The sequence below is a fragment of the Phaethon aethereus genome (genome assembly GCF_964289735.1).
Source record: "Phaethon aethereus genome assembly, chromosome: 6".
NCBI classification, from domain to species: Eukaryota; Metazoa; Chordata; class Aves; order Phaethontiformes; family Phaethontidae; genus Phaethon; species Phaethon aethereus.
This window is the reverse complement of record NC_138580.1, coordinates 32,625,139-32,650,653: the sequence shown is the minus strand read 5'-3', so window position 1 is coordinate 32,650,653 and position 25,515 is coordinate 32,625,139. Positions and strand designations below refer to the sequence as shown.

The 25,515-nt window shown below is 35.8% G+C and overlaps 1 protein-coding gene across 1 annotated transcript in view; it reads right to left on the bottom strand.

The window, feature by feature from the left end:
- The window catches only part of DNAH7 (dynein axonemal heavy chain 7), a gene marked incomplete at both ends in the record, with an annotated part of 125,124 nt that overhangs the window by 76,931 nt on the left and 22,678 nt on the right, over positions 1 to 25,515 (bottom strand). Inside the window, 11 exons of the mRNA XM_082001574.1 lie at positions 241 to 453; positions 3,563 to 3,703; positions 5,168 to 5,366; positions 6,494 to 6,687; positions 11,839 to 12,025; positions 14,359 to 15,044; positions 15,654 to 15,800; positions 17,477 to 17,701; positions 23,048 to 23,126; positions 23,309 to 23,436; positions 23,997 to 24,272. Of these exons, the coding sequence (XP_081857700.1) occupies positions 241 to 453; positions 3,563 to 3,703; positions 5,168 to 5,366; positions 6,494 to 6,687; positions 11,839 to 12,025; positions 14,359 to 15,044; positions 15,654 to 15,800; positions 17,477 to 17,701; positions 23,048 to 23,126; positions 23,309 to 23,436; positions 23,997 to 24,272 (2,475 nt within the window). The remainder of the gene's footprint in view (positions 1 to 240; positions 454 to 3,562; positions 3,704 to 5,167; positions 5,367 to 6,493; positions 6,688 to 11,838; positions 12,026 to 14,358; positions 15,045 to 15,653; positions 15,801 to 17,476; positions 17,702 to 23,047; positions 23,127 to 23,308; positions 23,437 to 23,996; positions 24,273 to 25,515) is intronic.

Here is a 25,515-nt window from a genome sequence, read left to right as displayed (position 1 = left end):
CAAATTCAGCAAATGTACTGAAACTCAGCAGTGATGAAAAAAGTAATTTTAATTAAAAACTGTTTGCATCTGGCTACTGGCCATTCTAGTTAGCAATCCATAAAATGATTTGTTATAGGTATTCTCTTATCAGCAGAAATTCTCATAGTAGTGAACTATTCTCTGTGTCAGCAAGGAAGCAGAAATTGAAAAACTGTGAACAGAAATTACCTTCTAATAGGATTGAGAGGTATCACTTACCTCCCAGTAGTACCTAAGCTGACTTAACCATTCAAAGTCATTCTCATCTTTGACTTTCTTGCTTACTAGAGATGCAAGAACATCCCTAGCATGAACATCAAGCACAACAAGTGCTCCTAGCGTCACTCGATTCTGCTTAGACAGCTTTCCTCGCACCAAGGTGACAACGTCCTCAATCTGTCTATTATTCTGTTCCAGAAAATCCTCTAGTGCCTGCAAAAATTTTTACAAGTTACAAAGTTGCATGTCTAGTCTAAGGCATCATTATTATTTTTTTCTTATATTACTTTTATTTCTCTGTATTAAAAAGTTCCTTCTCACTATAATAGCAGCACTATGTCCTTCATTCACTGGTAGTTCAATAGGGGTTTGTTTCTGCGTTTTTTTACTACTTTTACAGAACCATATGTAAAATGTCAATGATACGTATTCAGAAATAAAACAGCATACACTACTTTCTTCCTGGAACACAGGAAATAGTCCTTATTTTTTTATACATTTCACATTAAAAAAAGAAAATGCCACACTTCAAACATTTTTCAAATATCTACTTACATGTATGCAACACACTTTCTACGGTTAAGGGACACTGTATCACTAGAAAAACACCTTTATGTCCCACAGCATCTACCAAGCAAAAATTTAACAGGAAAATGCATTTTTCTACAATTTTTCAGTTCATTGACTTCTGGTTATAGTCACTGTTCTGTTAGCTGAATTATTTCTTTCACACAGTCATTGATAGTTTCCTTCAGGCTAATAAGTTGCTGGTAAACAGAAAAGGGCCAATTAAGGAAAGCACTTGTATCATGACAGTACTTAGAAGCAATTAAGTGCCTTACTGAATTGAAATAAAAAAGTGGGAATTAACCTTAGTAATACACTCACATCAAAGCATGTTTCTACAGAGGAATGGCTTCTGTTTGTCTGGAGAAAAATTTACCTATGTCTGGTTTAGGTTTTTCTCCCTGCTAGCCTGCTGTTCCTCTCCAAACACACTGGCTCTGGTAACCCTCAACAGATTATGATGATTTTGAGGTCTCTCATCTCAGCTAGTCATTTTCCAAGCATTTGGATTTTGGATAATCATCTGCTTAGTATGACTTCTTTTTATTTATGAGACTAAAGCATTAAAAACAGAGTTCAAAAGCAGTTCAATTTCTACAGTGTTGCATTACAAGTTCTGACTAGGAAAAAATCTGAAATATGTCACTCAAGTCAGGGATATAAACCCACCAAGCTTTCCTCAGCAAACTTGAGATATCAGCTGAGGCACAGGATATGTCCTCAACTCCCATGTCAGTAACATTCCTTGGTGTTATGCTTCTTGACCATATGACTATATTTCACTGAGAACGTATGTGGTCCACAAGACAGTGCTACCAAAATGTATTAAACACCTTTGGTTTTATACAGCATCTTAGTTCATTATTTGGTTTTAATAAGAAATTTGCACGTTTGATTTATGTACAACAGTTATTAGGTGGAAACAATTAACTCAAAAAAGTTTGAAAGGGAGCATGTGTGTATATGCATGTGCATGTATGTGTGAATACATTTTTTATATTGAGTGACTTGGCATCCTGTCCCAGAAAACACTGAAGTGCTTCAGGCAGAGTGCAGTACTTCTGGCCTCTCACACGGTCACTGATTGTCTGTCATGTTTTTTATGCTTTAGTATGCAAGACAGGAATGGAAAAGAGAAAGAATATCAAAGGCTGTAAGACACAGAGTTCTTCTCCCTGACACAGATTTGTGACAGATTGTCAGGAGATGCAAATGCCTCTCCACTGCTTCACTACATAGAAACCCCTTTCCACAGCAGAACGAAGACTCTTCGGCTGAAGCCAGCTGAGCAGAATTCCCACTACAACAGAATTTGAGTGAAAGCTACAGGAAAGACAGGCTTCCCTGCATGCCCACATACAGAAAAGGCTTGATAGAGACCAGCACAAGCGCTTTTGTCTAGGCTCAGAATTCTGTAACAAACATTCCCAAAAGCAAATTAATTTAACCCTTGCTTAACTTCCTCTTTTATTCACTAAGAGCATTAATCACATACTCATTACGGCAAGGTTGGCTTGTTTTGGTTTTTTTAAATCTAGAATCTCTAAGTTTAGAATTCCTGTCTGTCCTTCCTGAAAGTCTTTCACCAATTGAGGATAAATGGTGCAGCGTATGTATAAGCCTTATTTCTTTCCCCAGGAAACTGAGGATCTCCTTTATGACTGTGAAAAGAAAATATTTTCAAATCTTTTTCAAATCTTCAGATCTGTTGCAAGATTTACTCCTTGTATTAGCAGATAATGTCCTCTTCTTCCTTTAATTCCGGCTTCCAAGACACTCAGAAGCTTCTTTTCCTTGCATGTAAAGAATGCAGCTGCTCAAAAAAGTCACTATTAACAGGAGCCATTGCTTCAACTTGTGAATAAGCAGAAAATGTTATACAGCCTTAAAATATTGCTCCATATATGGATTAAAGATTAGAATTAACTTTATGTTTGTGGCACAGTTCAGCTATATATGAACAGGGAGAATCCAAAACCACAATACTGTAGTAGTACTTTCAATTGATACCATGTCACTGCAAAAAATAGGAATGAAAAGACGACAAAGTATCATGAAGTATCACAAAGTTATAACTTTACATACAACTGTGAAAAACTTGGTGTTTCTTTCTGTCCAAACACCACAGAATGAAAGTCTAGTTGCCTCATCTGATTGGTGGCAATTCTAATACAACAGGTGAGAGCATTTATGCCTTAGGAACAAACCGAAGAAAGGTTCTTCAAAACAAATACCCTGAATCTTGATTGAATGCCTTAAGTACCTTTATTCCCACTAGCACTAGCTGACAGTTTATAAATTCTGTACCAGTCAGGCATATATATTAATTGTTTGACAAGGGTCAGGATGGTATATATCTTCTAATGCTAGTCCTAGCCCATGTTCATAGAAAGCACTAAACATTAATGAACGTTATGTTAAGAGTTCTGAACCAGAGGCAGACAGACAAGCTATACTAGTCCATAACACCTGAATACACCACTGGGCTGCTTTCACAGAAACATGTAATCTACATGTTAAACTGCATAGAACACCACTCTGACAAAGTGCAGAATCATTGATGCCTATATCAAAAAGGAAATATTAATTTCGAAGTCTTTCAAGGATCACATTTCAGTTAGATCTTTAAAGTAGATACTCAAAAGATTAACTATTACATTGAACACCTATTTGTTGAAAAAGGTTATTACCATAGTTCTGATTTACTACTGCATTGTGTCCATTTGACATAAATTTAATTTTAAAATATTCTTACCTTTTGGCCATTTCTAATAGACAACTGTACTTGCATTGTCCAGAAAGTTTGGGACACACAAAGAACTGTTTGTCCAGGCCACTCTCTTACCCAATTAACACGTGGAGTTTTTGGATAAGCTTCAAGTGCATCCCCAATGACCTAGAAAGGAAAAAGCACACTATAACTACATAGGAAAACATGTAATGTTCAGCTTTAGAATTAATTTAGGTTAGGTTGTATTATTGAGAATAAAAAAAATAAAGCAGCATCTAGATTCAGCCTCAAATTCATCTCTAATACTGACATCTTGCAAGAAAATCTCTCAACGAAGCTAAAAAAAAAAACACACACACACAAAATGTCAAATGAACCAAGTGATCACACAAAATTTCTGAGAACTGATTTTACAACACATTCTAAAATAATTCTTGCCATCAGATACTTAAAATTTTCCAGCTCCGTTTACAATGAAACTAGAAAACAAGTACAAATACAATTTAGTTAGAAGTAATATCCCAAACTGAAAGTTTTTTCACCTATTCATTCTAGTAAAAACTGAGATCTTTTAATTTTGCAGATCATATAATTTAAACTTATATCTAACTTCAAGTGTGTTTTCTAATAATTGAATGATTAACCTGGTTCTAGCACCACCCAAGGATAACCCCAATGAAATCACAAATTGCACTGGAAAAACTTCCAGTGTATACCAACAGGTTATTCTCCTTTTATTAACAAAACTCAAGCAATAATAAAGTCTTACTATCAACAAACTCCTCAGTAAATTTAGATGGCTCCTCAGACAAGCAGTGTAAACTACCTGAGTGAAAATCTGCCATTTGTTTTGCAGTTCCAAGCCTCTTGGTTTTAACAACCTATACGCACAATAACATCAATTAAAAAATACATCTATGAGGGGAAAAGGTGTCTGTATTGACATTAAAACTATGCAAATGTTATCTCTCTTAGCTTATCATAGAAGTCCTGTAGTCAAAGCTAAATGCAGACAAATGGTGCTTAACCATTTCTTATTCATGCAGCTCAGTTTGTCCATGTCTAATACGCACCAAATAGTTGAGGTTATTCACTTTCTCCTGTACTGATATATCTACAATAATTAAACTGTTGTACTGTAAGACAGCATCAGGGAAAGTTTGTGCACATTTAATTACCTCACTTGACATTGGAAAGGACCACAAAAAAGACGACAGAGATGGTTAAGTATACGGCACAATGATGAGAGACCAGAAAGCCTAGAATGATACAATCTAAAGAGTTAAGGGTCTTGAGTAAGAGCAACACTAAAAAAAACCATGGGCAATCTTTCAGTTTAATCTTGTTTCTTAATACCACATCAACTGTGGAAAAATCTGTGGCAAAAGAATCCTTGTCGCAAACATTTTTGACTCTACTATTTAATTTTAAAGAACTTTAGAGAATTTCACAACCAGAAATTGACACCAGAACTAAAAAAAAAAAAAAAGGTATAAACTTTAAAGACTTGTTTTGATGTTCATGCTAGGTGGAAAGAATAAAAAGTGATTCCAGTATATGTTAATGTTTACTGAAGAAATCAATGCTGAACGATATTAGCCTAGAAAATAAGAGGTTAGGACTTGTTACCCTGTGGACAGACTTCAGCATAGCTGCCTCCAGTTCAACCAGCCATTTTTCAACTTGACCTCTAGCTTCTGATGTTGAGATTGTCTCTATGAGTTCCACCGTCTCTCCTTCACTACTTTTAATGTGTGTAATATCCAATACATCAGTAAATTCTACTCTTGCAATTCCTTCAAAACACTTTTTCAAGTGAGGTTGTACTCTAGAAAACAAAACTACTATTAAACAGCTTCTGACAATTTTTTCTTGCCAATACTAAAGAAGATCCAAACTACCGATTTTTTTTTTAATTATTTTAGAACAATTTACTTAAAAGATCATTTTAAGTTTGTTAAAAGTAAGTTTATCCTCAACAACAATTCTTGTGTACTACCCCCTGCAAGATGCCTACTATGGTATTTTTTGAAGATCAGTTTAAAGATGTAAAATACTACTTATAGTCTCTGTAACATATAAACTAGTAATGATAAACAAGTATTCTTTCTTCAACTGCTAAGCCCCCTAGAGTACATAAAATTCCATTATTTATACCTTCCCAGCAAACTATAGTAAAGAGTAATGAATTTGAGTAAAGCAACCAAGCACAACCTTAACACAATTGCTTGTAATAAATTTAAAAATATATATTTTTTAAGATCTTTCTCCTCACAAGATCTCTTGCCCTGTTCATTGCAATGTATGACTATTTCTCTGTGACTGAGTTGGAATTTCATTATTTATTTTCATTCTTATTTTTGCATGACCTTGCACTGCATTCACTCAGACTATCAAGTCTGCATACTGGGAATCAAACAGCAGTTCCTCTGCTTATAGCAAAGGCTATATTCCTTAACAAGATCACTTCTTCAGGAATCTTTGTAGAGTTAATTCCACTCAGTATAAGAAGGACTTACACTGAGCCACACTTTTGTGGTCTAATCCTGAATGAGGCTGGGGAGTAGAAAACCCAGAGAGACTTAAAACATGGCAAAAGACTTCTGAAATACTTTAATTAGCACTCAAGTCAGTGATATACAAGTTCCATCTGGTATTCAGTTTTCTACTGTGAAAAATCAGGTATGCTAATTTCATCATGAATTACTATACGGACTTTGAGTCTTCTGAAAAACAGTGTATAGAAGGGTTCCTAGTTTAGAAAACCGAACACTATTTAAACTACCCATATTAAAAATTACTCTGCGTTCAGTTATTGTAAAATCTAACTAAGTAGATACTTAATACTGTAACTGCCAGTGAGGAAAAAGAGAGTTCTGGGCTCAAAGAAACACCATGAGAAGACTATCTGAATGTGCCGAGAGTCACAAATACATCTATTAAATATTACCATACCTAGTAGGATCTTTGGTCTCTGAAAGAATCTCAAGGAGTTCGTCATTAGATAAAAAAAAGAATCTGGGGAAAAACAGGCGCTTCTTCTCTAGGTATTCATTAAGTCCCTTGAGAATTAGCTCCAGAAATTCATTGCACTTCCGCAGTTTTTCCAACATCTTGTCTATTATTACTACTGTCAGTACATGTTTGTCCTGGAAAAGAAATTATTCCAGATAAAAATGTTAATGCCTTCTCAAGTAAATCACCACAAAACACTTCAGGAAGACTTAAGCAAAATGAATCTTTATTTCAAATTCTGTTTTACTCAAACCATTGCCAGGGTTCACTGGACAAGTAGTTAGGCAGTTGGCATTAAAATACATTTTTCAAAACACAAACTATCATTTTTGAAAATAATTTTCAACACAGGATCAATTCATGAAACAGCGCAACTCCCATCATTCTGTTGGAGCAACATCAATTTACACCGGCTATTCAACTGGATTATATAATTAAGCAACATGAACAATTAAAACATTCTGATAGGTTTTTAAGAGTGTACTTTTATGACAACAATGCAGTCACACATTTTAAGTAGATCTATCAGAGTTCAATGCAAGAAGTCTTTCCTTCTCTACAAAATATATAAATATATACACAATATTATAAGTATTGAGATGGCAAAGTTGTACTTAGGCAAGCTGACACCTCAGTGCTAACATTAACTGGTATGTGGTTTAAAATAAGGTATTCTCTGATCCTAATAAATTTACTAGCCAAATACACGTTTAAAGATTTTTTACTAGCAAAATGCGAAAGTTATGCTTGCTTTAAGAATATTAAAAAAATTATATATTTTTTTATTTTTACCATAGTAGCTGAATAACACCTGTCAAGAGAAATTATTGGATAAACACTCAGTTTCTTATATTTGTATACAGTGTAGATGACAAAATATATGTTAAGATATATAGTGCTTTCCAAAGTAACCTCTCAAATTAAATGAAGTTCCCAGGAATTTGAATGGGGCCAGAATGACCATAGGTGAGATGGAAACAGAGCTAACTAGAAAAGTTAGTCAACATTAGTCAGTTAGGTCCCCCCTGCTCTGCTCAGTGAGTCTGCACTTGTAAGCACACAACATAGAACACATATCCAGGATTAATATAAAAAAAGACACAGGTATAACCAACCATAAGGAACAGCAAAGAGATCAGTAAGGAAAATTCCAGACTAGTCAATCTACCAAGGGGTTGTAAGAACTGCTGATAGTAATAACAAGGAATACTCCAACAATGGACAGCAGAAATCAAAGTAGTATGCAGACTATTTCGACTAGGAACAGTTTTGCCAGAGCCCATTACAAATACAGAATGTCCCACTAGGAAAAGTTCCTGATAGGGTTTGCAGAACAACACAGTCTCACAGAGCAGAAGCATGGGTGACTCATGTTGCAAGGGACAGATGAGGAGATACAGGTTGGACTGCTTTGCAAAGCCCAGAAGGTGCAAAAGGTATCTATGAGAAACAAACCCCTCACAAGGTGACAAGGCAGAGCTGACCCAGCAATCTGACTGCTGTTCAGCTTCAGTTTGGAGAATTTAATAATAAATTCCAAGTTCAGTTTCTGTTCAAAAACTTGTAACATTTTTAAATTATTTGCAATGTGCATTCAGATTTGATTCAATTCCCGACTCACGTTACACATACATTTCCAATCTACTGAAAAAAAAAACCCAACCAGAATTATATGTTTATCTAATTGATCTTCATGGTGGTGCACCTCCCTAATACAATAATCATAATGTTCATTTGTACATGAAATACGTTTACCTTCCGCTACTTGCCTTTTGCATAATACCAAACCAGAACAAACTGAATAACTTAAATATACTTTTAATCTATACATAGACAATTAAGCTGTCAGCATACAAACATAGTTTGTAACTGGTTTTATAAACAGTTTTTACTGCACAGACAACTGTATAACTGTACGTTGTCAACAGAGTTTTTGTTCCCTTTCTTAGCATGTTTATCATCAGCATATAGAGTAAGTGCAACTTGTAAAGCAAATCAAAGGGTGGTGTTAGTTTTATAAATGGGATTCTTCCTGCCTGTTTTTTCTTTCATATGAGAAGAAGTTAGGAAAAAAAAAAAATTATGCTTCAACACAGATTTCCTATTTACAGTTCTGCTAAGGCATGAAGAAAAAAGGGGAATGCCATCATTCTTGGTTATTCAAAACATCAGTGTAACTTACTTTGTCAGTGATGCTGTCAATGTCAATTAGGGGGAAACACCTGTATCTAGAAAATAGTATAAATCAAGTGCATAAAAATAGCTTGAGTACCCTGTTAAAAGACCATCACTAGCTCTAGTTTCTAAATAGAATTTTTAACATTATCACAGGTTGCAGTCTAGGATTTTTTTTCTTGTATTATTTTTCTTGCCTTTTTGTTTTTGCTTTCTTCCTCACAAAGACAGAAAATCTTCCATATCCTAGATTTTTTAACCCCTAAGTAATTTAACCCTCATTAATGTGCAGTGCTTAAATTAGATATCTAAAATTAAGGAATAATATATGATTATTCAAATTCATGATGAAAAGCTAAGCAAATAAAGACATTTCATAACACACGGCAATTTTATAAGACAATAGCATATAAATGCAAAAAAGCACAGACAGACTCAAGTTAGCTTTATGCTTTAAGAAAGACCATTCATATAGACTGGGGAAGAGCATTTTTTAAGCCATGAAATTCAAACATTGCATTTGTGGAAAGAGTGCGCCATCTTCTGGAAAATAATACCTACTTGTATAGCCAAAATCAACTTTAGATTGTTAAACTTCTATTCTGGTGTTTACACTCTCCTGTACAAACACAAGATGATTCTTTTTTCTGCCAGCGATAACATATATCACATTCAAAACATACTTCATATTTCATTAGCACTGAATATCCAAATTAGAAGATTTTATCACAGAATCTTTGGGTTGAAAGGGACCTTTTAAGGTCATCTAGTCCAACGACCCCACAGTGAGCAGGGACATTTCCACTACATCAGGTTGCTCAGAGCCCCGTCCAACCTGCCCTTGAATGTTTCCAGGGATGGGGCATCTACCACCTCTCTGGGCAACCTGGGCCAGTGTTTCAGCACCCCCATCATGAAAAGTTTCTTCCTATGTCTAGCCTAAATCTACCCTCTTTTAGTTTAAAACCATTACCCCTTTTCCTATTGCAACGGGCTCTGCTAAAAAGCCTGTCCCCTTCTTGCTAATAAGCCCCCTTTAAGTACTGGAAGGTTGCAGCAAGGTCTCCCTGGAGCATTCCCTTCTCCAGGCTGAACAACCCCAACTCTCTCAGCCTGTCCTCACAGGAGAGGTGTTCCATTCCTCTGAGCATTTTTGTGGCCTTCTCTGGACCCACTCCAACAGGTCCATGTCTTTCCTGTCATTCAGCAAACAATGTTCAGAAACATAATACTCAACAAAATTCTGAAATTCTTGCCTTTTTCTATTTTTACACAATTTTTTCCCCATATGACTATTATTTCAGATATTTCTAGATATACTAGAGAATACTAGATTTCACAACTCTGTGAGATAAACTCCTGATTTTTCTGCTAAATCAGAAGAAAGAAAAAGAGAGAAAAAGGTGGGGAGGAGTGTAAAACAGAGGGAGAAAAACAGAGGGGGGAAAAAGAATAACTAGATTTAAAAAATGAAAAACAAGTGATCAAGCTGAATTGCTAGGAAATGAAGCTTTTTTTTTTTTATACTACACATTTTGTGTATTCCCACATTAAGACTATATCTGCAATCTGGAAAGATCTCAGACCAAAAACTTCTAGACTGAGTGAAGATTTTAGCATTTGTCCTAATGACATAATGGATCTCTGAAAGTTCTGCAAAGGCATGAGACGGATGAAAACAAAGCTTCTCATTTTTTCCTTCTAACGACAATCTTATGTCCTGACCCTGGAAAACAGTGGACCCCATAAGTCTTCTCAAGTCTGTTGAATAGTTTAGTAAGTCCAGTTAAAAAAATTAGTAAAAATGCAACATCCTACTAGAAATGTCCTTGATATGAGGAAGCTTTTTCAGAATGCATGCAGTTTTCTCTAATCATTATAAAAATCAAGGATTACATAATAGGATTAGCAGAATTACTAGGTACCTGACTACTCCCTGAAGAACAGAATTTGTAGAGCAATGCATTCAGACCATTGATCACGTAACTACCGAAGAAGCTGTGCCAGTTTCAGATGTTACCTCTTCCCTTAATAGTACCACCTCTTTGCTAGAAGTTATTGGCCTCTGAGCAGACCCAGCAGAAGAGATCGTAGGAGTGTTCTTCATCCAGTTAGGCTGGCAAAGACAGCCAATCTAACCCGATCCAAGGCTGAGAACATCTAGCTACTGAAGCGAAGAGCATTTATATAATCTCATCAATTGATCCTAATAACAGTGATAACTTACAGTAAGGGTCAAATAAGAAGCAGACTGGAACGACAGTAACCTTTTGAACTGCCAGATGTGTGCAGTGATCATGTCTGACAACTGCCTTATGTACTGATTTAAAGTAGATCAGAATAGTACTTTTGAAGCAAGTTAAATATCTAAACAGTTTACAATTATAGAGGCGTCTCTACAATTCAATATGCTAATAAACAGCATTTTTCAAAAGGAATAATCCGTGTAAAATTTCATTGATTCATGTCAATTGACCTACAGTGCCAGAATCATCATTACTATGTTACTTTTTTTTGTATGCTGCTTCATTTTGTTCACCAGAATGGCACACGGCCTATGAGAAAAGGTTGGGAGAGCTGGACTTGTTCAGCTTGGTGAAGTGGAAATTAAGGTAGAATTTAACTGTAGCCAGCAACTACACAAAGGGCAATTGAAAAAAAACAAAGCCAACTTCTCAGCAGTGACAGCTGGGCAACAAGGGCCAAGAGTTACAAATATTTGCTTGGGAGGTTTAGCTTAGACATTAGGGAAAAAATCATTCACTAGAAAGATAATGCAGCACTGAAGTCACTGGAGAAAATCTGTAAGAAATCTCCATCCTTGGAGATTTTTGACATTTAGCTAAACAAAGTTGTGGCTGACCTGATGTAGTGTGGCAAAAGTGCTGCTTTTTTTAGAAAGCAGTTAGACTAACAGAACTCCAGTGGCCCCTCCCAGTTGATTAATTGTATGATTCTATGTGAAACAGTTCTGCAAAATAATTTTTAAAAGAATCTAAGAAAGGGGGATAAGATGAAACAGAAAACAGATTACTGTGTTATCAGAAGCAATTTTTTTTTTTAGCACATACTACAAATTCCCTCTGTATTCTTAAGACAGTAGTACTTACCTGAAAAACTGATTTCATTAAGTCTTTCCACGTCTTAACCACACTACTGAATCGCCTACTTTCCTCAGGCATCTGAGCCTTGATGTCAGGAGAACTGAAAATTGGCTCCAAATAAAGCCAAGTAGCCTGAACCTTCAGCCATTCATCTAGGATCTCTTGTACGAACAACAGTTTTCCTTCCCATTCCCTATAAAATAGCATTAGTTCAAATGCATTAACTGATGCTTCCAGTAAAACATTTCCAGCACACTAAGATCTTTTTGGCAATTTGCATATTCAGCAGCAAGTGCAACAGGTGTAAGTTTTAAGATTTCAGCAGAATATCATATTCACCTAGCCTGATTTCCTTTATAACAAAGTCCACACTAATCTCTGCAACTGGATCACCCATAAGGTTGATTGTAGGATTTTATGAACTAGATTACTTCAATAAATAGACTAACAGTATCAGTGAATAAACATAGTATACACTTTAACATATAAAAGTATCTGTAGGCAAATTAACTTTAGTTATGCAATCTGGTTTCTAGCATATACCAAAGCCCAGACTACTATTTATAACCGTTTGTTAGGATAGACAGGCTGAGATGGCAAAAGAAAGACACTAAACTACTAAACCAAAAATATATAGACATTGTCCTAAAAAGACATGTGGTCTTAATTAAAAGATTTCAAGTAGTAGAGTAAATACTTGACAAAAAAAATGGTTAAGTCACATTTTATTTCTGACTTCAGATTTCAAATGTGGATGTTGAGAACATTTGTCTGACAGATTAGAGTCCTTCAGCATTACTGTACACCACTACTGGTACACAATATTATAATCCTTTAGCTATTAATTTTTTTCTTTTGATAGCCAAAAATTCAAGATCCTTTAGTCTATAATTTTTTTCCTGTCTCCTAAACTTTTCTGCATTGTTTTAAAATTATTAATACCACCATCTGACACTTCGTATTATCTCACCGACAGATGTGATATTATCAGTTCTCTAATGTCATTGGTATTCCTAATTCATTGACAGAAGCAATTTGAAAAAAAAAAAGATAAAAATAAAATGCTATTTACAATCCTGTAACAAGTACATATATTCTTCTTCCCTGTACAAAAACAGTGAGTATAATTTTTTACAACTCTCATACCACTGGACAGTACAGGTAAAATTATTACTAAAAGTGCATACTATTAAAATATGTATTTTATAAATGTACTGTAAGTTTCTCAACAGGCACTCATACGTGAGCTGCACTGAGCTCTGTAAAATGATGCATGTAAAAACATACCTAACTTCTTCATTCATTCATTTACCTGTCTCAGATTCTGAAGAACAGCTTTGCTTACATGGGCCTTCTATTCTACCCAAAGTCCCTCTGTCATGTTTTGCATATTGGTACCTCATTTCTGGTGATTTTGCTTCTACCAAGAGGTAGAGAAAAATGCAGCTTTCCAAGAGGAAAGTTAGGTAGGTCGGTTAATTTGCTTACACCAAAAATACCTGTCAGTAGTCCAGAATTCTACATGCTTTGTTGGGTTATTGAGAAAGCAATCATAGTGTAATCACCTAGATCTCAAAGACTGACATAATAATACCTTGTATTATTACAACTGCTGTCAGTCACCAAAAAACTCTGATTAATTTATCATGGCATGCTTACTCTTTTTAAGTAGGTAGGCAAAACCTACCATTTTACATTAATAAAGACAGAACTCTTATACTACAGTACAGTAATAATTAGAGAATTAATACTTACCGGAACATACATATACGTACATGTAAGTATGTATTCATATTTATTGAATATGTGCTGAACTCTAAAATAGCATTTCTGCAGGTTAATGGGAGTTTGGAGGTACTTATATAGCTATATAATTATAGCCAAACTTCAGATGAAATATTTTTGTATTTCCACAATATTGCTATGTTTGGGAGATTTAAGAAGCAAGTAAAGCTTTTATGTTTTTATTGAAAAAAAGGGACAAAATCAGATTAAAACCTATGCTCAAAGATGGAAGTACAGAATTTTTAACATGCAATGCTAAGTTTTGGAATTTAATTTTCTGCATTAGGAAGAAAAAACCTTTCATAACTTCCATGAAATTTGTCTTGTTTCCATTTTCTTCATCTCCCCTACATAAATCCTAACATTTTTAATTGTGGAAGAGCTAAAAGATTCAGTAGCTATATAATTTAGATAGAAAATTTACTATATTCTCTTATTCTACTACCTTTCCATCTACACCTCAGATATGTTTTATCTGGTAAAACAAAGGTAATGTTACCAACCTCTCCCATGCATTAGCACTTCCCATATCATTAATTAAAAGTAAAAATCAGCTTTATAGGATTAAATAATGCATACCTGACATGAGACAAAAGCTTTAGCCCTTTAAAATGAGATTAAGTCACTGCCTAAGGAGGATAAACAAAAGCATTTGAAGCCCCTATGCTTTAAATTAAGCAGAAAAGATTTCTTATTTGGTAACACTACTTGGTGACTTACTATTAGGAAAAAAAAAAATACCTTATTCTCTTTTCATAATGCTTAACGAATGGAGATCCTCTCATAGTCTGAGTTTTGACAATGTGGTCATCCAATAGCATCTGAATATCATCTACAGATGACAAAATATGGGTTCCTGTTTCTCTATAGGCCAGAAGAGTGAACTCCATTTGATCCCATTCAGCAATCATTTTCGTTAAAGCTTTCTCAAGTGAATGTTCTTTGCTGGCTGTTTCACTGATGGTCTCAAACTTTTCTAGAAATGGTTCAAGATGCAAGTTAATATATGACAAGACATTTGAGTCCTCAGAAGGAGACAGTGGTAAACCAGCAATTTTTGACATCTCTTCCCAGTGTCTTTCTTGCAAACCAGGATTGCAAATCACCTGAATTAGAGGAACGTGGCATCTGAATTCCTCTACTTTTGATTTAACCTGTCTTGTTATCGCTAATGCATTTGGAAAATTGTGGAAGGTTTTTTCTAGTTTATACAGTGCATGCCAGTAGTTTCCTACATCCGCCTCTACTTTGTCTGGATTCACTTCTGTAAATGATCCTTCTGTCCAGTCTTTGTGTTTTCTGTTGAATTCAACAGTCATATCATAGAGATGAAGATACGGAGCAAGAGTATTCCGGATGTTTTTATGCTGAGGGTACTGAGATACTGGCCATCCAAAAGCCTCTTCTTCTGAATTCAACTGATCAATCTGTTGAGACATAAGTGAGGTCTGAAATACAAACAATGCTGTCCATGATACCAGGTCATTACCACAAGGATTAGGGAGGTTTTCTGGTGTTTTCAAGAAGCTTCAAATTAAGTTTTGAGTTACTAACTCAGCCTATTATCTAATTTCTGCCATTGACTGCAGTTAAAGCAATCTTTAACAGTAACAGCTCAGCATTCATGCTAGTTAATAGAGGAATATAGATAGAGGTTTAAAATGGTACCTAGGCATTCCTCTATAACTTGCATTGCCATGGAGGCTTTAACAGACAGGAGGTAATAAAGAACAACAGGAATTGCACTTCCAAGACCATAAAAGTACAATTTCTATGCAAACATACATAAACTTAATCCACTCTTTCACTATGCCAAGTGCTGTTGTATTAACTCAGGACCACATAGTAACAAATTACTGTGCTCAGTAAGTTTCCAGTTTAAATCGCAAATCATGTAAAAATATTTCATAGCTGAACTAATAATTATTTTGCCACATCTCAGTAACTGTATTACTATTTAAACTGCTGATTCTGATACCACAAATATTAAAATTTACAATTTATAATATTGGACAAGTTTAGACTATAATCTGTACCTTATCAGCAGCAAGATCCAATTTTGTATTTAACACTTGAGCTTTCTTCAAATACCTGTTGACTTCCTGAATATCGCCAAATGTGCTAAGTTCTTCAACCTGCTTAGAGTAGCTTTTCAGTTCCTCAACAAATTGTTCACAGCGTATCTAATTAAACATCAAGCAAGTACATAATAATTTTTTAAAAATCACAATAAATTTCTGTAAAAAGAAATAACTATTCTGATTTGCTATAGTAGGACACCTTATATTTGCAGAAAATCCAAGATATCCAACATATTTGCACATGAGTATATTCAACCCAAACTACAGAAATTGCCCTGAATCCTATTGTTACCTGCAGTGACTTACTGGGCTGACAGATGTGACTTTGGGTTCTATGTCATAGGATATAGGTGGACATAGAAATTTCTGCTTTCCATGATGGACATAGTCAGCAGGCTAATAATAGAAAGCTAAATTCAAGTGCCTAGTATATCTCAAGTTAAAATAGAATAATGGAATTAAATTAAGAAAATGACAGACAAAGCTAAACAGTTTGACAAGACAGAGGTGTCTCTTGTCATAAAGCCACACAGTTCAAGGATAATTTTTTCCTCACATATACGACTCCACAACACGTATTTCACATTGAGCACCAGTATTGATTAATGTCTGAAACCAAGCATCAAACCATACAAAGCAATAACATATTTCACAGTAACAGAGTCTACGTTCCACATTTATTTACAACACATCTCACACTGCACTTTAGAATAGAATATTTCAGTGGAAGAGACCTACAATGATCATCTAGTCCAACTGTCTGACCAAGTCAGGGATGACCAAAAGTTAAAGCATGTTGTTAAGGGCATTGTCCAAATGCCTCTTAAACACTGACAGGCTTGGGGCATCAACCACCTCCCTAGGATGCCTGTTCCAGTGTTTGGCCATCCTCTCCTGGTGTAGCTTTGAACCATTCTGACGAGTCCTATTGCTGGATGTGAGAGAAATCAGTGACAGTAATACCAGCTACTTCTTTAAACATATTGCATAAACATAGAAGCTCACTATCTCAAAATATGTATGATCTAAGACAAAAGGATGATTAGACTACAGAGCACAAGAAAACTGAAGCATACAGCTATACAGGCATATAACAGTATCTGTTACATAACTGTAACAGATCAGCAGCCTAGTAATTAGCAATCCTTGTGGAGAGATCCCATCACTTAGATAATACAACAAACTGTACTGTAAAAGCCTAGTAAATATAATAAAAAATTCTAACAGAGATAAAATACATGTAAAGTATAAGAGATTGAAAAATAAAAACAAATAAAACAAACCTGAATTAAGGTGAACTTATGTTATAAAATTGCATTATTTGACATTATCATAACAGCAAAATCACACTTGGAAATTAATGCAGTTTTGTTTTGAGCTATCACAGAAATTTCATATACTGCCATTGACTCCAAAGGGACTGCTCATGTGCATAAATCAAGCCATGTACATGTCTTTAAAGGATTTATCTTGATTTTACTATTTCACATACAGACAACTTTCATCAACATCACTGGTATCTCTGTAACTAAAAGAGCTTTCAGAGTGCAAAACTGAGACGTGACTTGTCTTGCAGTACTCGTGGATATGTGAAAAGCAAATGAATGTAGAGCAGGCAAAAATTAGTTAATATGAAGAATAATATAAAAACATCTACTTCAAACTTCTTTTTAAAATATATGGGAAAATAAAAGAGGGTGTTCAGTTCATTATTTCATGTCCTATATGCCATTCAAAATTAGTAGCTCAAGGATTTTAAAAATACTGTCATTACAAACCTTAAGACCATCTTGAAATTGATCTGTTTTTTCTTTAATTATCTTTCTGTGCTCTTCAAAGATATCTGGCATTCGTGCATACCATTGAAAAACATTACTGTTCAGGCGAATGTCTGCTGGCGAAAAACTGACACATTCTATCAGGAAAGCAACATAATTTACAGCATCCACTAATTTCTGCTCCAATTCGAGCATGTCACATGTTTCCATTTTCTGCATACAGGCCTGGGGAATAGAAGTTAAAACGGAAGACATTTTTCATATAATGTAATGCCAAAATAATGCCTGAAGTAATTAAATATTAACTGTAAAAGCTTATTTTTATGAGGAAAATTAAATAAAATTAGAAACACATGATCTGAAAAGGTATTTATTTCGAATGGCATGGTATTAGCCATTTTTACAGCATATAACTTGTTAATACAACTGCCTTACTAGCTATTTGATTGAATAAAACTCAAAAGAATGGGTGAAACTGTATGCACAAACGTTTGGACTAATAGAAGCCAATCCAGACAGCCTGCTGTAAGTGTTGCAGGTTTGGGAAAGCATGGTGCTACCAAAGAAAAACTAGTAAAATAACTACCAAAGAAAAAGACGACACACTTGAGAAAGGAAAGCGCTGAGTGACCCAATGTAAGATTAAGTCTTCCCTAGCAGTAGGAACATAAGGAATATAGACAGCCACTGTACTGCTCACTGTGCTTAAAATAAAAATTATGCTGTTCTTTCAGATCTCAAGAGTTGGAGGTAAACTGTGTTAACATCCATAGCATTCCGTATGGTAATCTTAATAGAACAGCAACACAGCCCAGTTTAAACAATAATCCATTTGTACATCAATACAACATATATGTCAACATACAATACATCAACACAACAATAATCCATGCCAATCCATAATCCAATGAGGCACTCCGAAAGCCTAACAAGAAAAAAGCTGTATTAGTAAAAATGTTGGCCAACTGGACAGATCAATAGTATACCAGTATATGTAAATATTAACTTCATTCAGCTGAAGATATGGAAAAAACTAATATGATGACACAACGTGGTATCACTGGAAACATTTCTAGGTAGGGACAGATTTGTCCAGTAAATCTATGCTTCTGCTCTTTTAACAGTAGTTTCTATGCGTTATATGTATGCATTTTAAAGGCACCATATTCTCAGCTAGCACATAGTTCAACTTCTAAACATTTTACTTTTTACTTGAAAAAATTACTCCAGTTATATCCTACATTAAACTTTACTGTAGCAAAATCACTCCGATCCAAATTCAGCCAACCAATCAGGCACCTATTTTAAGCACACCCCTATATTCCACACATTTAATATTGGGCACATACATCAGAACTTTGCTGAACAACAAGAGACTAAGCCACATTACCTTTCAAGTGTGAATATAAGTGCTTCACTGAACTGGAGCCCAAACACATCAGAGAAACAGCAGGGTTTTGATTACAGAAGTGGTGTTTGTAACTGAGGAGGTGGGATTTTACCGTTATCAAGCTGCAAACCCTACATCTGCTAAATTTTGAATGATCATTCAACAGAGGATATAAAGGTAAAATTACTTCATACAACTTGCCAATGAGTGCTTTTTTAAAGCTTTCTTGTGAAGAATTAAATACATTTTAAAATTCCCTACATCTCAAATTTCAACTCTTTGATTAGTCTAGGATATTGGGAATGGATATTTAGGCTTCCACATCTAATTCGATTGCTTGAATTTAATTAAGGAGAACCAAGAGATATTCACTGTTTGACTGAACTACATGTTGAGAAGCCCGAGAAACACACAGTCTAAATTTAATTCTACTGGAATGTTGCCCACACTACAGAAATGACTTGCTATCTGCTTACACTAGGTAGGATGAGAATAGAAATAAAACCATGCACTTAATCCAAGCCATTATCTACTAACCCTTTGCTTTGTGAAAATCAGTGACAAAACTTCCAGGTAATACCTATATTACTAATTAAATACCTATATTATTAAGAGGCTCAGTCAACATTCCAGCCAGCCACACTGCTTGCTAGCATGGTCCCCTACAGCAATGGTCTCCAAACGTTCTTGATCTCACATCCTTATCAGTAAGAAATTTTTGAGCATGCGCCCTCAATATATGTATATTTATATAGAGATTATACACAAATACTACTGTACTATTATGTACACAATAGAACATGCACAAAAAATAGAAATTAAAAAATATTAAATTAATAATAAACAATATTTTAAATAATTTTCATTTATTAATTTTCACAGAATCACAGAATCACTAGGTTGGAAAGGACCTTTAAGATCATCAAGTCCAACCATTAATCCAGAACCACCATGTCCCCTAAACCATGTCCTGAAGCGCCACATCCACACGTTTTTTGAACACTTCCAGGGATGGCGACTCCACCACCTCCCTGGGCAGCCTGTTCCAATGCCTGACCACCCTCTCAGTGAAGAAATTTTTCCTAATATCCAATCTAAACCTCCCCTGGCGCAACTTGAGGCCATTTCCTCTTGTCCTATCACTAGTTACTTGGGAGAAGAGACCAACACCCTCATCGCCACAACCCCCTTTCAGGTAGTTGTAGAGAGCGATAAGGTCTCCCCTCAGCCTCCTCTTCTCCAGACTAAACAACCCCAGTTCCCTCAGCCGCTCCTCATAAGACATGTGCTCCAGACCCCTCACCAGCTTCGTTGCCCTTCTCTGGACACGCTCCAGCACCTCAGCGTCCTTCTTGTAGTGAGGGGCCCGAAACTGAACACAGGATTCAAGGTGCGGCCTCACCAGGGCCGAGTACAGGGGCACAATCACTTCCCTACTCCTGCTGGCCACACTATTCCTGATACAGGCCAGGACGCTGTTGGCCTTCTTGGCCACCTGGGCACACTGCCGGCTCATATTCAGCCGGCTGTCAACCAGCACCCCCAGGTCCCTTTCCGCCGGGCTGCTCTCCAGCCACTCCTCCCCAAGCCTGTAGCATTGCATGGGGTTGTTATGGCCAAAGTGCAGGACCCTGCACTTGGCCTTATTAAACCTCATACAGTTGGCCTCTGCCCATTGATCCAGCCTGTCCAGATCCCTCTGCAGAGCCCTCCTACCCTCCAGCAGATCAACACTCCCACCCAGCTTGGTGTCATCTGCAAACTTACTGAGGGAGCACTCAATTCCCTCATCCAGATCATCTATAAAGATATTGAACAAGACTGGTCCCAGAACCGAGCCCTGGGGAACACCACTCGTGACCGGCCGCCAGCCGGATTTAACGCCATTCACCACAACTCTCTGGGCTCGGCCATCCAGCCAGTTCCTCACCCAGCGAAGAGTAAACCCGTCTAAGCCACGAGCCGCCAGTTTCTCCAGGAGAATGCTGTGGGAGACGCTGTCAAAGGCTTTACTAAAGTCCAGGTAGACAACGTCCACAGCCTTTCCCTCATCCACTAGGCGGGTCACCTGGTCATAGAAGGAGATCAGGTTGGTCAAGCAGGACCTGCCTTTCATTTTACAGAAACCTTTCTACTTTCACTAATATTACTGATAATATTTTTTGTGAGAGCAATGTCATTGAATAGGCTTCATTAATCTTGGTTTATTACTTTGAGATTTAGAGGTTCAAAGGTCTGGTTCTAAGTTCAGTTTATTTCAAGACTTCATTTTAATGGCTGCCACAGATTAAAAAAAAAAACCAAACTCAAAGACACAGAGATCCAAATGGAAAAATTGCATTGTTAGCTGTGCTTAATAAATCGTGATTCCATCCACCACTTATGCAAAGGTTTTTGTTGAAATTTATCTAATAAAATTCCATCTTCCCTGATATCACTCAGTTGTTCTTGCAAACTAACTGGAAGGTCTTGCATTTTGGGGTTTTTAACAAACGCATTCAAAACCCACTGAAATATTTTGTAAGATTTTTAAACAGGTTAGAAAATTCTGTTTCCAAGGTTTTAAATTGTACAGATATAAAAGTTTTTATAAGGGAGGACACATAATTTTCAGCAACAAAATCACATAACAATGGCAACATTCCCAAACAACCATTTTCAAAATGCTCTCTCCCCAAGGCATTATTTTCTTTGGAAAAGCAGTTAATTTCTCACTCATTCTTAAAGATGTCACCTTTACTTTGAAGGAAATATTAAGTGTCATTATTTTACCAAAAGCATCTGCTAGGTAGCATGTTACTGACAGCCACTTGTCATCACAGAAAAGGTCAGCAAAATTAGGAACACCTGTTTTTTTGTAAAAGAAAAATGCATAACTCATCTTTAAGTTTGACAACTCTTTAAAAGGAATTTTCCACAAGATAACCAGCAAACCCCTGCACAGTAGAAAAGATTTTCATGGTCACTCCCCACCTCAATACAAACTATTTATGAAGATTCTGCTGTTTAAAGATCTTCTTTTACAAAATTAACCACATTGCCGACATCCTGTAGAACTTTGAGCACTTCTGGACTGAGTAGCACATGACTTGATACTTCAACTGAAAAAACTGTAAACATTTCTCTTCATTATCTGGATGCTTAGTTTTTACATATCTTGCTAAGTGTGATGGTTTCATACTATAATTAACTAATAACTCAAGGCACAACAGATATTTCAGACAAGGTTCATAATTAACAATAGTGGATGTAAATTCATATTTCAAACCCTCTTCTTAACAGTTTTGAAATTTTGCCCAATTTGTCAAATCTGATTAGACCATCATTATTTTTACCTCTTAATGTTAATGATGAAGATCTCATACTAGGAGTAGAAGTGTCAGATGCCCCATTTTCTTGTTGATCATTTGTGCTCACATTATTAGCAGTATTGTCAATCTGCAGTTCCTTTGTGTGAATGTTTTTAAACCACTTGCCCATTTTGTGAGTGTCAGGTTAGTTAAAACTCGATAACATAATCTGTAAATCTACTTAACTGGGCACACAAACTGCAATACACAGGAATGCACTGAAAGCAATTGAAGAAGTGAGGGTGCCACTGTGAGTCCCTCCACAGTGCGGAACACCCACTCTTTCCTCACGTACGTACATGACACAGGACCCTCTGACATACAGACTGAGGTCACCACTGTCAATCCATATATTAAATATTGGTAAAGCTTAGTTTCTTTCTCACTTTTTTAACATAAAAGATAAATACTATTTCCTTCGTGTACTCCAATGGATCATCTTGTGCACGCCCTAGTCTGCACATCCCCCCCTTTGCAGACAGCTGCCCTACAGGGTTTTGGCCCATGTCAACTGGCATTCTCACCAATACCACCACTGTATAGGGCAAGTGACACAGAGACAAAGGACTGTTCCAAATAGGCAGCCTGGCTACAACCATGACATTTAGGTGGGGAAAAGAGTTGAGCTGTATGTGTAAGAGCCAGGCTATGACGTTTAGCCTCATGGCCAAAGAAGAACTGTCCTTTTCTATTTTGTAATATGGATATAGCACCAGTGACTTTAACCAGAATCATACCTGTAAAGGGGGCAACTTGCATACAATAGTACTTAAGGCCAGAGCAATAGTATTGGTAGCTAATCCTTGCTTGGACTCATAGAAAAGAGAGTACCTTAAGTTCCATTAGCTCCTGTGTATTAGATGGAGTAGTAAGAGCTTTTTCTGATATTCTCTCAAACTCATCACATAATCTGAAAAATACAAAAAATAACCAGTTTGACATCGTTTTTTTGTTTTAATCATACTTGGACAAACTACATACATTTATAATAGCAAAAATGACAACAACATGTCCTTCAAAGATTAAAAAAAAATTCAACAGTGGAAACAAAATTAAGTACATTCCAATATACATTTTCAGTTTGAGAGTTACCTCACATTTATGTCTTGGTGATCTTTGAACATTTTGGAAATAACTTTTTCACAAATATTATCTGCTCGCTTTACCAAAGCGCTTATTAATTCATCACAATGCAATTCAAACATTCCTAGATGGAGATACTGCAATACAAATACAACAATTGTCAGAACACTGAATAGCTTTTACCTATTTTATTCCACTGTCTTAAGCAGAATATCACGGATCTCACCTAGGAATTTAGTTAAATCATAAAATGCTTTTTAAACTTTCAAGTGAAGAAGGGAAAGAAAAAGCTATAGTTGCAAATAACTGTTCTTCTGTATCTGCACATTGTACTTCATATACATCTTACTGCTATTACATTTTACATTGACAAATAATCTACTTCCTCAAAAAGGAAGGGCATCTACTCTCTGTAGCGGTGAATGTAGTCTGGTGAAATTACAGAGTTTGAGATACATCTAAAATGTGGCAATCTTGTTTTACTGTTGGAGATGCGTGACATTCCTTAGGATTAAAAAGGGACTCTGCCTCCCAGAGAGTCTCCAAATCCAATGTTTTCTTTGACTACTGGGCAATTGAGCTTGATTTCCACACACAGAACCCCTCAAGACAGGCCTGTAAGTACTAGTTTCTTCAGAACTGATGTTTGCACTGAATGTTAGGGAGATAAACCATTGTGAATATTATTATAATTTACCTTCCTAGAAGTATATTTTATTTCCTTAGCAAGTTTCCGGTACTTTATAACTTCCCTTTTCATTTCTTCAAAGGTGTGTTCCTCTGTCAGGAACTGATCGATATCTTGTTCAGCTTGTTTGTTTATCAGGAAGCTGTACTTATCATACAGCTTGAGATGTTCCACAGGTGAAGCACTTTCTTTGATAATTTCTTCTCTGATCCTTTTCTTATGTTCATCCAAGATCTCATCTAGGATAACAGGCTTCAAGACACTTGATGAGGACTCATCTGTTGGCTTTGAAAAAAACATACAAAAAACGAAACACATTTTCAAATTACAGTTATGTCTGTAGTTCAGTTATGTCATAGAAGATAAATAGGATAGAAAAATCAACTAAATGCAACTTTAAAATCTAATTAAAGTCTGATTACAAAACTAATTTTGTAGATACAGCTATTTACATTCTACTCCCAATTTTTTATGAATCCTAGTTTATGGATGTTTGCTTCCAACAAGTAAGAAATCAGAGCTGCTTCATTCAGAAACTCAGAAGTCCACATGTTTATCTACCCAAAACAATTCTATGAACAATTTAAAATTTAATCTACATAGATTTTATTTTTCCTGAACCACAGGCACAACTTCAATTTTGCTATCAACAGATGAATCTGTAACATTAGAAATATGAAAAACATTTTCCTGCAACCCCCCAGAAGATCTAAAGCCTTGCTCTTGAGCATTTAGACATGCTTAAGATGATTCTTTTAATTTGTCTTTTGACAGGTTATTGATCAGTGCTTTTATAAAGCATAGCATACTATGCAGGTTTCTGCTTTGTCATGTGTTCAAGCATATTAACAAAGATGTTGAGGGTTAGCATCTTTATTTAAAATTCCAATTGGTGATAAACAGAAAGGGAAACAATGTCCAAATGATATTTCCTTCAGGAAAAAAGAAATGTTCACCTCCCACAGCTCTTTGGGAAACAATGAAGAGGCATCACAGGGCATTATTTTTACTCTCTCCATATAAAAAGCTAAGACTGCTATACTGAAAGTAACATGCAATTCTAAACCAAGTACATACTTTTTTCCCCCCTCCCCCAATTATTTCACAAAATGTTTTTGCGTTAACCTGGATCGTGTCCTGTTTGACCTAACAATTTGATCTGCTTGAATGCATAAAACAACTAAAAAATAAACTGCTTTAAAAGTTTAGATTTTTTTTTTAGAGGATAACCTACTCAAAAGATTCTATATTTTAAAAGACAGTACCCTTTCCAGTATCAAAATAGAAGGTATTTTCCAGAATACCACAGAAATGTTTAAAGTTTAAATGAATCAATTTTGTCTGTAGTACATTTATAGCAGCTGCTGCAGAAAATAACTCATAGAGGAAAGCAGTCGATTCTTGGCATTTTATTTGCTTAGAGAACAGTGACTGGGCCTTTTATTAATACAATTAAGATGATTTCAAAGTGTTCCAAATATCCTGAAAGAGTATTATAACATTACGATGTGAGTTCCGACAATAGGGC